This window comes from Desmodus rotundus, chromosome 2 (genome assembly GCF_022682495.2).
Source record: "Desmodus rotundus isolate HL8 chromosome 2, HLdesRot8A.1, whole genome shotgun sequence".
Lineage (NCBI taxonomy): Eukaryota > Metazoa > Chordata > Mammalia > Chiroptera > Phyllostomidae > Desmodus > Desmodus rotundus.
Genome location: NC_071388.1, coordinates 13,307,978 through 13,322,373, shown reverse-complemented (window position 1 = coordinate 13,322,373; position 14,396 = coordinate 13,307,978). Strand labels below are relative to the sequence as shown.

General features: G+C 39.8%; 1 protein-coding gene across 2 annotated transcripts in view; it reads left to right on the top strand.

Moving 5' to 3' along the window:
* Positions 1–14,396, top strand: part of JAM2 (junctional adhesion molecule 2) — a 52,038-nt gene that overhangs the window by 18,291 nt on the left and 19,351 nt on the right. Inside the window, exon 2 of one of the 2 annotated variants that reach the window (XM_024560102.3) lies at positions 9,515–9,580. The exons of the other annotated variant lie outside the window; for it this stretch is intronic. Coding sequence (XP_024415870.1) covers positions 9,515–9,580 — 66 coding nt within the window. The remainder of the gene's footprint in view (positions 1–9,514; positions 9,581–14,396) is intronic. 2 annotated transcript variants of the gene reach the window in all.

Below are 14,396 nucleotides of genomic sequence, written 5' to 3'. Positions count from 1 at the left end.
ATTATGAATTTAACAAATGGGTGATATTAGAGACTCTTTTTGATACTTTTTATACTAATGTCTGTAAAACATAATTTGTATTCATAACTGCATGTTCATACTTTCAAAAAGTAAAAACTTTTGGTGCATTAAATTGTTGTGATTCCTAAAATTCACTTAGTAAGGCCAGGAAATAAAAACCTGAAAGTATAAACAAAGCTTAAAACAAGCACCTGTGTCCTGTGGGAGGCTCAGAAAGAGCTTACTAGGTGGCAGAGGGCTGTCTTCTCCCGTTTGTTGCTTATGTGGATTTATAAATATCAGATGACTGCGGAATAACCATTTTTCTCCTCCCCGGGCTAGGCAGCCACCGAGTAATCTGTGTGTATCAGCTGTGAGAGGACATTTGGTGCAGGGATTCCCAGATCCTACGCCTTGGTGATTCAGAACCAGAGATCAAGATTCCAGATTCAGAAACTGTCTTAGCTGTTTGCCCAGGGCTGATCAAAACTCTGGAGAAATAATTTAAAGTGCTTGCCCTCAAAAACTACTTATTTGACAAGTATATTAATAGGTTGATTTCTGTTGAGAAATATAACTACCAAATACTGCTGTTGGCTCTGGACTTTTAGTCTTGAAAAACCATGATGAGGTCGAGGTCAGGAGTTAGTAATTAAAATTTTACATTAAAGGGCAATGAATGACCTTAAATGAAAAGGGCACCAAAGTCTCAAAGCCCGATGCACCCTCTCCGCTATAATGACGTACCCGAGACACAACCCAGACCACATGGGACAGTCAGTGAGCAGAGACCCTCGGGTTTGTAATTCCTTCCTCTCCCACTTTAGTACTCTTCACCAATACATCACGTGTCTATTTTTATACCTGACATCTTTAGGAACGGTTTTTTATTCTACAGTAATGAAGTTTTAGGGACATTGTTTCTTGGCACCTTAATCTTAGGGAGAACCGGTCAGAAAGAACATAGACTGCCTTCCACTGAGTATGTGATTCAATAAGAATCATCAGTTTTGGACAATGACATTTCTTCGTTTTGCCTTGAGAGTCTACTGGATTTGGGTTGACTGTTACATATTTAAAATCTATAGTTCATATTGCTGGTAGAAGAATTGTATTTGGCCAAGATTGTCCCTTGGAGACTATCAATGAAAGTTCTCAGAAAGCTGAAATAGATTCTTTTATTTCCTACTGGGGACCGCCTGGTGGGAAGTTCAACCGAGGGCCTTCCGATGCTGTTGGCCACCATTAAGCATTTGGAGACGTGCAGAAGGGCATTTCTTTGAAAATTGTGAGAATTTATTATACCGTAAGAAGTTAATTTATTCACCTCTATCTAATATCACCCAAATTTTTAATTGTCCAGTTACCTGGGTAATGGAATGCCCTGAAAATTTCCCTAGATTTAGTGATACATGTAACTTATATGAAAACAACTTTATACTCAGTTCTGAAACAGCAGTCATCTTTCTTAAATGATTAAAAGTCCAGAAAAGGGGAGGGGGCATAAAACTTCTATGCAGTTAGAATAAGCATAGAAGGTTTACTCAGATCAGTCATTCACCATAAACATTTGCCCATTAACACTCTCTCTGATAAAGATGGCAGTTGGTTACATACTCTCTGATGACATCTTTGCAACCCTGAGGCTTGAAAATAGATGCACAGCCATTTGCAGTGTCTGGCAGTATCGTGTTGGACCTACTGCTTTCTAACAAAGCCTGGCACTAATTTGAGAAGGGAGGGTGTGTTCTGCGGGGCCAAACTAACTAGATTTAGACACATATCTTGGCTTCCCTGCCTTCTAGCTTTAAGACCTTGAGCAAGCTACTTAACCTCTCTCAATCCTCACATCTGTCAAATGAGGATATTAACACAGTGGAGTCACATTTTACTTAGATGTTAGGTTCTTAAGGGAAAATTTATTCATAGTCAAATCACCCTTAAATTCTTTAGGCCATCATTAACTCACCAGGACGTCAGCCACGGGTAGCTCTAAAGTTACACACATCTTTTCTTTTTCCTTGCACTTTGATGTGGCTTCCCTTTCTCCGAAAATAGGGTATCAAGGTCTCATTAAGAGGAAGGGCCAGATGTCCAGTTTGAGAAACTAGAAGGACATGTGTTGTCTATATGTCTGTCTTCCTCTCCTCCTCCCCCTCTCTAGACCTACTGTAGTTAAATGACAGTGTGATAAATGAGCGTATTATCTAACTCCTGATTCCTATCTCATTGGGTTACTCTATTCATATAAACATTTGTCCATAATAACCACTGGGGGGTATTATTTTGTTGCTGCTTGCCCTGTGCATCTTTTTACAGTTGCTAGTGTAACTGGATATCAGTGATTATCAAAACCACAGGGCTATTCATTTTTATTTTTGAAAATTTATGATATAATTTATATCCAGTTTTCATAACTTGTGAGCATGGCAATCTCTGTAACGTATTTTAAAATCAAGCAAAAAGCCTCTATAACATGTCAATTTTTCCTAAGTATGTTTTAAATTAAAAGTGTTAAACAACACAATTATAGTAACTTTCGAAACTGTGGTAGTGTAAGTATTTATTTTTAGTCAAACCAGACTATTTTAGATAAGTGACAGACAATAGCAGAATTTTCATTTTTCCAGCTGGGGAGGTGCAGAAGCAAAGGTTTCATTGGACTTGACTGGGAGTGTTAGCTTGGAGATAATCATCTCGTAACCTCATTTTGTGAACTTCTGCCAGCGATTCTGGCACACATCCGAAACATTAAAGATGTTTTCTAGCTAACTTTAGGACAATTGTTGACCTCAGCCAGCAGACCTACAGGATAATTTTATTTGTTTTTCTAGTTAACTTGTTCTGGGAAATTGAAGAAAAAATAAAAATCAGTTTAAGAAAGCAGCCAACAGAGACAATTCCTAACATCTGTTAGTGAAATGTTTATACAAAGTCCAACAGTTTGTTTTCATGAGAAGAGTTACTGAGTGTAAGTTTTAAAAGAATTAAAACTCAATTCCAAGACTAGGAAGGCTTCTGAACCAGGGTAGAAATCTTATACTAAATAAATGGGGATTTTTTTAAGATTTAGAACTTTTTCTTTAATAAGTTCAACATAAGTAACCACACATTTTAATTATTTTTACTTAATTAAAAGCAAACCTTGAAGGAAATAGAATTAGAGGAAGAAAGGCACTTAGGAGAAGATACTTATTAAAATCACAGATAAGTATTCAGCTACCAAGAAATACTACCTATTTATTAATTCATTAAAACTAATCCTCGTTTTAATTTTTTTTTTTTTGCCTTTATAGTTTTGCCAACTCAACCAATCCTCACTCTTTTAGTGTCTGGAACACATTTCTTTTGTTGTTCTGTTCAAATATATACATATAAAAATTATGAGGGACTTAATAAAATCTGAAGTTAACAGCTGTTATTTTCCATAGAACTTTTCAATGATTTTTGGAAACTTAAGAAAATTTTCTCAAAGGAAATTTAAGCAAGTAGAAAAATTGAAAAGGAGGGAAGTGATTTAACCTAGTCCTAATCTTCCAACCCCAGACTGAAAGAAGGCCCAAGCCTCCTGGAGAAAATAAACACTCTCAGTGTCACTGTGGGGTTTGAAAAGTTCAAAGACATGCTGATGTGGAGGGAACAAAGATGATCTTTTCCTATTTTGCCCAGATTTTGGTTTCTAGGGAATATGAGTCTTCATTGTTTTGTCTAAAAAGTACTAAAATAGTTTAAAAATGGCAAGAAACACCAGCCCTAATTGGAATTTCGGTGAGGGCACTCATTTACATGTTGCTAATGGAGGAAAGAGACTTTTTCAAAGTGTGCTTTGAAAGTTTCACAGACTAATGGTTTGGAATCAGAATCACTGGCAAAGAAAAAAAAAATCATGTCATTTAAATGTAGGTATAATGCAACAAGACCATACCAGGCCCTGTCTTTTCTCCAGCTCACTGAAGAGGAATCTGATTCGGCCAGCTCAGTCTCTGCTCTCTGAAGATCTGGACCCTGCCTTTGGACGCTGCAAACCAAAATTGGGGAAGGAGAGAAACAGCTTGAGTAGAAAGGCACAAAGGGGTGGGGGTGGAGTTCAGAGGAACACAGGACATATTCTGGTATGTGACAGAAGTGTATGGAAAGGGAGAAAAGGATATTTAAAAAGATTGCTTAGACCTCCCCTTCATGGTTTTGAAAATCATAAGCTAAACAGTTACTTTGAAATTATTCTTCGACAGCCCTGATACCCCTCTAAGCCTGAGCCACGTGGCTCACTTGTTGTACAAATATATTTACAGCTGCCAATAAAAAGGATCAGTTCAGTCATACGTTCTTTGCATAGACACCAGGTTTGCCAGTTTCCCCAATGAAGAAGTTTACAAATTAGAAATATAGAGCCTGAATAGTTGACTGATGTTTGACAGGGGAATTTTAAGGCCTGTAGATTTTTGAGGTTTGCTTGTTCTTTTTTTCATAATTAGATTTGGTGCCCAGGCTGCTAAGGGGGAGAAAAGAAAAGAAAATATTCAGCATAGCGTGTATTCCTTAAGAAGTGCTAAAGGCTAGCACAGTGAAAGACTGATTTACATGTCAATGGCCATACAGATAAATAAATCAACAAAAGGATGCTATGTTGTATGAAACATATTTCTCTCCTTCCCAAAAGTGTAATAGATTATTTCATGGTTAAGAAGTTCTGATAGGAGCTCTGGCTGGTGTGGCTCAGTGGATTGAACACTGGCCTGCAAACTGAAAGGTCACCAGTTTGATTCCCAGCCAGGGCACATACCTTGGGTTGCAGGCCTAGTCCCCGGTTGGGGGCGTGTGATAGGCAACTGACTGATGTATCTCTCATACACTGATGTTTCTCTCCCTCTCTTTCTCTCTTCCTTCCCCTCTCTCTGAAAGTAAATAAAATCTTTTTTTAAAAAGTTCCGATAGGATTTCTCATAGGAACTTTCAAAATCCTTGAATTCATGGTTCTTTGCCCTCCTTTTATCCACTTGTTTATTTCTGTGCCTGGTTCTTCAAACTGTTGGTGGCAGCCAAAACCACACCAAGTGTTAGACCAGTAGAGTCAGACTGGACCTTGGTTCGGCAACCTCAGGACTTGAATTCAGAGCGAAGACTCAAACTATAAGAGAAAGTTTATTTAGAAAGTCACAGAGGTAGAAGTGAACAGTAAAAGAAATGCATTCAGGAAACAAGTTATAGAGGCAAAAGAAGGGCCCTTGGAGCTTAGGAGAGAGAAAGGTAAAAGTAACGCCCTGTTGGGAAGAAGAAGAAGGGGAGGGGAAAGGTATGGGCTCCCAGGAGGGAAGGCCCACTGGGTTCTTGGTCTGAGAGTATTTATCTGGAGGTTTCAGGGGAGGGTCCCAATAGAATGAATATCAGCTTTTCAGGTGTCTCCTCAAGGTCGAGGTCTGCACTGATTGGTCAGCGCCAGGGCAGGGGTTCCGTAGTCAATGCAGCTGCTCCTGGTGTCAACCATGGCATCATTTGTCTGGTTTTGCTGCTTTTCTGGGCCTGGAGTGCAGCTGAGGCCTAGACGTTATTTGAATGGGTTAATGCTTAAGGGAGAGGACATGCAGGGGCATGGAAGTCAAATGAGGCCACTCTGATGGCCTCCAAGGGGGCTACCATATGGCTAGCAAAATGCCATGGAAGGAAATGTCAGGGCAGGGTTACAACTGCATGACCAAAATATGCTAGGGGAGGAAAGGGCACCCTGGGGGTGAGGTCTTTGTTTTCCCAGTTTTGCCAACTGCTTAGGCACCCTGGTCTTGCACCCTGGTGACCTTTGGTACCTGGCCTATTGTTCTTATTCTGCTCGTATCTGCCTAACTGCCTACCACAAAGCCAGACTAGTTGTAAGCCTAGAGCAGTGGTTTTCAGGCAGGTATGTCTCTCTATCTTTTGGGGACATTTGGCAATGTCTAGAACCATTTTTGGTTGTTATGAGTTGTGTTGGTGTGGGGGTGGGGGGCGGTGGATGTTACTGGCATCTAGTGGGAAGACGCTGGGAATAGTGCAAAACGTCATTGCACAGGACACACGACAAAGGATGATCCAGCCCCAACCGTCAACAGAGCCAAGACTGAGAAGCCCTGGCCTAGCACCTCCCCTCTGAGATGGCCGTGTTGTCCTGCTTCCCCAGTCACAGCATCACAGCTTCCACCTTCCGGTTGTGCTTCAGAGGCAGTCCTTTGCCTTCATTAAAACCACCAATTTCTCAACGTATCCCATCTTCATTAGACCTATGGAACTTTCTACCTGACATCTTTGTTAATGTGAAATCCTTCCTCAAAGTTCTGCTTTGGGGGCCATGACGTGGAGCCCAGTGCTGTGGGCTTTGGAAATCCCAACTTAACCATTTTCACTTTTATAACCACAGCCAAGTTTCTTACCCTCTCTGTGCCTCCATTTCCCCACCTGAGAAAAAGGTGCATAAAAATGGTACCCTCCCACAGAGAATTGTTGTGAGAGTTAAGTGTTAATATTTGTAGAGCACTGTGAATGTTGTCTAACATCTAAGTCAAGTGTTATCCATTGTTCTTTCTCAAGAGCCCATTAAGACCCAGGTTCTCCAGGTTCTTCTTGGGAGAAGGTATGCTTTTTTTTTAATGTTTGCGTGTGCTGTGAGTTGTTTCCATTTCCCTTATGGCCAAGGTTTCTAAGTGTGGAAGGGAAGAAGTGCCCTGTTTCTCTCTGTCTGGTTTTGGCTACTTATATCCCCTCCTAAGGCAGAGAGCATCGGGCTGTGGGGGAGGGCAAATATTCCAAAGCATTGTCCTGGATGACATACAGTCCTCAGTGTGTAGATGGAAACTGATGATGAACAGATGGGGCGATGTTACATCATGGGCGACACCTGAGTTTCTGGCGTGAGTGACCATGTGGATTGTGGTGCCTTCCACTCTGATGGGATTTGTTGAAAGAAAACAAAGTTTGGGGGTAAACATATCAGTTTATTTTTGCCTCTGAGTTTGTGATTCGTATTGGAAATGGAAATATAGATGTCCTGTAGAAAGAGTTCTTGGATGTAATCTTGAGAAATTAGAGCTGGAGATACAAATTTAGGACTTTTGAGCCAATAAATGATGGTTGACTCAATGGGAGTATAAGAGATTATGTAGAAAATTGGAAAAGCAGTTAATGGATGGATAGATGGATGGATGGGAAGAACGAGGAGGAAGAACCCACAAGGGATCGACAGTAATAAGACCAGGATTGTTACAGAACAGACCGGGGCAAGGCTGAATGATATAAAAGACACCCCATTTTTTCTCTGGGCATTCCTCCCCCATACTAGGTTCTCTTTGCCCACCGCTAGAGGAAGGATGTCTCCCAATGCCAGAGACTGGTGAAAAGGAAAGGAATTATTATTTATTTAAAAGTTATACGACTAAAGTTATTTAGAATACCCACAAATGCACACAGTCCTTCCTTCTCCCTCAGCCCAGTCTGGGGTACCGTATCTCAGGAAAGAAGTGGAAGTCCGTGATTCAGGCTCCCGGCACCATCCACGTGGCAAAAGGGAGCACTTCCAAAGCTGCATGGTCTACTCTGCCAAAGCCGAGTGGTCCCAAAAAGAGACGCCAAGTGGCTGCTGTGCCTGGGTTTAAATCCCAGCGCCAACCTTCCTCTGCAGCCCCATTTCCAGCTCCTCCCACAATTGGCCACAGTGGCCAGCATTCCAGACAGGTGTGGCCCTGTGGTGGGGAGCCAATTATCTCCAAGTTCTTCTGGACCCCATTTCAAATCCCTGTTTGGGGCCCCCCTCTTGGCTGCACCCTGTTACAATATCACACAATCCAAGGAAGTCAACCGAGTCAGATGTCACAGAGAGATCAAGTAAGATAAAACACTGCACACTGTCCTTTGAATGTGGCAGCAGAGAGGTCATTTTTCCCTCAGTGAAAGCAGAGTCTGGAGATCTTGTGAAGACAGAAGACAGATGATAGAATGAACAGAGTAACAGCACTTCTAGTAAGTTATAAAAATATATTCAAGAAATAACCTTTATTTTTATATCATTTATTTATTTTTAGAGAGAGGGGAAGGGAAGGAGAAATAGAGGAAGAGAAATATTGCTGTGAGAGAGAATCATCAATTGGTTGCCTCTCGTACACGCCCCTGTGGGGGACCAAAACCGCAACCCTGGGATGTGCCCTCACCAGGAATTGAACTGCGACCTTTTGCTTTGTGGGACAATGCCCACCAACCCACACCGACTAGGGCAAGAAGTAACCTTCCTTAGATTTTTGTGATCAGTCTAATTTGGTCTTAGCATATTTCATACCTGATTTTAGGGATAAATAATGAAGGACAACAGTTGGATTGTTTTACCTAAATTGTTTACTTAAGATAATCAGCAAGAATGCTTTGTATTCTGATTTTGAAGTAATTAATTCATATCAGTTCAGCATTGTATACTTATAACACCTTCCCCAAAGAGTTGTTTGCCTTTAGGAACGCTTCATTAGTATTAGTATGATCTGCCCCCATTCACCGGATTCCTCTCATTAGTATACAGTGCCGAGTGGTGTTACTTCTTCATTCTGCAAATATTTATTGTGCCTTGCTTATGCCAGGCACTGTTCTAGGCATTCAGTCTACACCAGAGAATGCAACAGGTACAAATCTTTCCCAGGAGCATTTGTATTTCAGAGACGTATACTTGCAGGAAGTGATATAAATTACTTTTAAACGTGGCCATTACACTGCACAGTAGAATGACATCCGTAACACCAAGTGATACATATCAAAGATTGAATTACAAGGGCTTAATTCCTGGTTCTGCTGCTTGGTCGTTCAAGTCTTAATATGTCTAATCATAAGGTATATGAATGTCTAATCACTGTTGTATACCCAAAACTAATAGAATATTGTATATCAACTGTAATTGAAAAATAAACTATAAAAAATTTAAAAGAAAGCAGTACCTAGCACACCAGGTTACTTTGAATATTGAATTTTATAGAATAAAAAAATAGGTACATACATGAGCACTTGTTAGAATGAAAATTCTACATAAGATTGTGGGAACGATGATATGACCATCATCATCACCACCGATTATTTGATCATCGTCCTCTCCATAATGACTCATTTCCTTACGGTGTAGGTGTAGTCAGAGATCAGTTCACAAAGCAATTTGTACCCTTGACTGAGGTGCTAAAAATGCTTAGTTTTTATTTGGGGGACAATACCCTTTGACCCTAGATTACGTATTAGCTGAAAGACATACACTTGTTTAACCGTGGGGCTTGTGCGAGTGTGTTGTAGGTGGGGGCGGCCTCCTAGATGAATGGGTGCTGCCTCACGGGGAAAGCCACAAGACATAAAATACAGTGGTCTGGCTGGGTTTTTCTTATTTTTGATACTTTAAACCTTAGGTGTTAAGAATTATATGAAACTGTCACCAAACTTGAGGCCCTTTTCTTTACTATTGCATCCCAAACATTTAAAAATTACCTTTTGTACTATTTTAATTATTTTATCTGTTTTAATCTTCCAGATCATAGAGCCTATGGATTTTCTGCCCCAAAAGACCATCAAGTAATCACAGCAATAGAGTATCAAGGTAGAGTGCCTTACTGATTTTCACGGACTGTGTTGTCTGAGTGACTCAAGGGCGTGTCAGGCGCTGCTGTCTTTCTGTTTGTCGGGGCCCTCTCCCTCCCCCCACCCTCCCTCTTCTGCCTCAAATGCCATTTCCACCTTGAGGACCCCTTCTCCACCTCCTCAAGGGGAATCTTGGACATGCAATGAAAGACCTGATGTAAAAGGAAGGCCTCTGATTACGTAAATTATCTGCAACATAGCAAATCTAATTGGTGATCGGGAGATGGAGATCTTGCAAAGTTTCCAGCCAGCGGGATACAGTAAATAGAAATTAACACCGCAAACCTCCTGCTACTTAATGTACTTAAGATAGCATTAACATAGCCTATTTGGGGGTGCCATTTTGTTATTTGTTTTAGCTTCAAAATATTTATTAGGGAGAGTGTGTATTAAATTAGTATAAAGTTCTAGTTTTGCAAAATGAGGAAGTTCTGGAAATTGGTTGCCCAACAATGTGAATAGATTCAACATCACTGTTACATTGTACAGTTAAAAATTGTAAAGACATTAAATTCAAATTATGTGTATTCTACCACAATTTAAAACATTTTTAAAGGTTCCAATAACCAAAAATTTATAAAAACTTTTGGTGAGTTTACCTCAAATATTGACTGCCCACTGCTTTTCTCAAGGCTCTTTTACCTGGATCACATAACACCAGGAAAATGGTAGAACGACTCTCTCTTAAATGTGGTGCTTGTTTAGGCAGAAATGGTAAACATTTAAGGAACAAGTCCTGAATGTGTGATCCTTTTCTTCAGGCATGTCTTAGGTTCCGGGAGTTGGAGAGGGAGATTTCAAGGAAAAGAGAGAAATTTATAGAAGAGGACTGGGGTGGGAAGGAATTAAATGAATTAGTATTTAACCAGTGCTTACCGTGGTATCTGGCACATTGTCTTATACGTGCTTGTTCAGTACAAAAAATATGCTATAAGAGTCAGCCTGTCATTCAAAAATAACATCACTCAATAACAAATGACTTAAGTATTTAGGAAGTCCTAACATTTTACATGATTAAGCTAATAAAATACTCACTCTTATTGTGGCTTAGTTTTCATGGGAAAAGGTAGGAAGGCTAAAGAGGGCTGGATGAGATGCCAAAGATGCTGGAAAGGCCGAAAGAGTGAGTACAATGACAGCAAGAGGGGTGAGGATGTTCTGGCGGGACAAAGGAAGTGTTCGTTTCTCCTACATTTTACTTTCCTGGACGTTCTTCCCGCTAGGTCCAATTGGACACCATGGATATACATCCATCCCCGCCCTCTAGGCCCTGTGTCATGATATCTGAATTATTATAGAATGCCAAAGTTATGTTCTGTAGTCTTCCATTACTTTTTAACAACTTATTGAGGCAAAATTCACATAACGTAAAATCCACCGTGTTAAAGCAAACAATTAATGGCACTGAGTACATTCACAATTGTGCGACCACTTCCTCTATCCAGGTTCAAAACATTTCCATCACTCCAAACTACAACCCTGTATCGTTTACATTACTTTTTAATGTGTGTTTTGTGTTTATACAAAATCATTCTATAATTTATAGAAAATAATGTATAGAAAAATCATCCTACAGTTTATCACAATCAAATGTTAGTCTCACTCTCAAATAAGTATTTTTTTACCTTTCTGTTTCACCTCTGCTCCCTTTAATTAAGAATTACATTGTGATTTCATTTTATATGTGCCCCCATCATTCCAACTTGGCTCTTCATGAAACAAAAATAAATTTCTATCTTGTCCCACATTTTAGTTTTAGCATCCTTTTTGCAGTACCTTCATTGTACTTGCAGCCTAAGATATCTTAGGATTTGTGTATACGTGTGTTCCATCCAGTTCACTCAGTTTTCTCTCTCTATCTCTCTGATGTCAATAGATCGTGAACTAATTCCTTCTTTTCAGTACTGCTATTCTGTATCACTTCCCACAGTGGTGCCACTTCCCATAGAATAATACTAAAACAAAGGCAGCTCGGTCAGGCATATAAATTATCCAAACAGGCTTATGCAGGGAGTGTCCAGCCCTAAGAGCTATAAATCAGGGTTTAATAGCATGCTTTTCTCCACAGAGGTAATTACAAGTAATTCCTCACAATTACTTTAGTAGTATCAATTCTCTTCTTGTATTATATAAGATTTTGATTTTTAACTTCAGCACAGAAAGTAAAATCAGGAGTCATAAGTACAGAATCCTAGAAAAATTAGATTTCATAGTGTAGCAATAGTTGTTGCTAATGCTTTATCAAAACAAAGAACTACCTTTTCTCGATCCAAACAAAACATTTTCATGGAAATGAAAATTATCTTAATGGAAAAACTTGGTGCATTTTTCTGTTTAAATATGCCTTATTTTGAGAAAATATCTATATTATTTTCTTTGCTGTCTCAGAGGGAACGTTGTAGTTCAAATCTGAGTGACTTTTAGGTAAATTTGTGATGGTATAAAGTGTGGATTTCTGTCAGGCCAAGACAAGCTTATAGCTACAACTAAGAGAAGTTCCTCATGTATGAAGGTAATAGTGACCATTTATGGAGCAGGTACTATATGCAAAGTACCACATGCACACAAGTGTGTGTATGAGTGTGTGTGTGGTCTCATTTAGTCCTTACAACAACTTCGTGAGATGAGTACTGTTATTTTTTTTCATTTTACAGATGTGACTATAGTGTTCAAAAAAACTTAAATAATTTGCACAATGTCACACACAGGGTATTTGGCAGCAGCCTAACTCCTTTAAACTGCTACGGTGGCATAATAACCCTGCGGGTTACATGCAGAATTATGCTGGCCCTGAGTGTTGAATTTTGGCTGAGAAAAGAAAAAAGAGTCCGTGGTCGTTAGCTTTTAAGTTTACTTGGTTTGTCGTCCTTAGATGTCGACCCCGTGATTCTAGTAGATTCACGGTCCCTTTTAGTTCCTGGGGGCGAGGTGTTAGCACCCTAGGGTCCGGGCACAGGCTGGCTCTTTGCTTGGAGCACTCCCAGAGAACCACGTGGTGCATTCTCAATTCAAGTTCTAGGGCATTCTCATGCAAATTCTAAGGAATTTAATTTTCTCTTTTAAATCTTTGCTCAAATGTCACCCTCTAAATTAGGTGAACTCTGCCTTACTATTTTTTAATTGCATCCTTGTCCCTGGCACTTCCAAACTGCCCTGTACTCTGACCTATATCCAAAACACTTAGCACCCCCTTGCATACTATATAATTTACTTCATGTTGTTTCTCGTGCCCCTGAGCCCCTGCAAACTGTAAGATCCAAAAGGACAGAGAGCTCTGTGTTGCTCACTGACCTAGCTCCAGACAATGCTGGGCGCACATTAAGTCCTCAGCGTATTTTAGATAAGTTGGATACATCGTTTCTCCAGTTTACAGGGTCAGTGTGAATGAGGCTGGAGTGGAGTCAGCTGCTTTTAGGAAAATCAGTTACATTTTCGAATATAATTTCTACAAAGGTCCCCCATAGAGCGGTGAGGATAGAAATTAGGAAGAATTCACCAAGTGTGTGTGTCTGTATATCCATTTAAACATATGAAGCAAGTGAGTATAAATTTATCCCTAAGACGTAGGAGAATGGGCGAAAAATGAGTGTGGGTGTGTGTTTAATTGTTGGAAACTCAGTCCACGGGAAGGAAACCTATCTAAAACTCAAGACTCCGGAAGGTCGCCACCCATTCTCCTTAATCAACAGAATCGAGCTGTATTTCCTCAGACATGTTCCTCGGCACACATTTGTCTTCGCGGCAGGATTGTAAACACGTCTCTAAAATGATGTCTCTTGGTAATGTAAGACCTGCTTGTAAAACTTCAGGCATATTTGAAAACAACTTTGGATTTTTCTTCTTTGCCTTTCTTTATCCTACTCTCTGTTTTTCATTACCTTTTATTCTACTTCTGTATTTCTAGCAATATGTGTGGAACTGAAGAACACTAGAGACTACATATAACAATGAGAAGAATCATAATCTATCGCACAGAAATCATCACTGGGTTAATATTTTCACACATATGTATATATTTTGTTAAAAAAAATGAGGATAGTATCATAAGGATTACATAATGTACCATATCATGTAATAGCCTGAATTCTTTTTTAAAATGTTGTTAAATCTTAACATCAAAATCAAAGGTATGGAAAGGATTTTAACATAATTATCAGGATGGAGGTAAGAGGTAGGAATCAACAATTTGTTAGAAGACAATACTGGGTTTGTGTCAACGCATTCCTAGAGACGGTTATCACAGAAGGGATCCGAGTGAGATTGGAGCCTATTGAGGGAACAGTTGTGGGTTTCCCAGGTGGCCTGGGCTGGACTAGGTGCCTCTCCCAGGCACTAGGTGTGACGCACTCTCTCTTACTTCTGTCCTGGCACTCATCACATTGGACTGAAATTACAGGATCTCATTTGCCTCGTTTTCCAGGCTGTAAAATCCCTGAAGCCTGAGACTGGAAAAAACTAAATAAATAATTAATCATTGCTGCCATTTTAAAGTACTCTGCATATATATTATTGGATTTGAAGACTCACAAGAATTTGAGATACTATCTTATTTTACAAATGGTAACTGATGCTGAAGATCTGCGAAAAGTAACAGAGCATCACACAATTATTATGTGGAAGAGCTGTAATGCTTTCAGTTTATCTTTGGGTTAAGCCAGCATGGTACATGTTGAGGTAAATTATGAAGGAAGGAGGGAAGGAAGGAAGGAAGGAAAGAAGGAAGGAAGGAAGGAAGGAAATGAATGAATAGAAATAAAAAGGGACAGCCCTGGCTG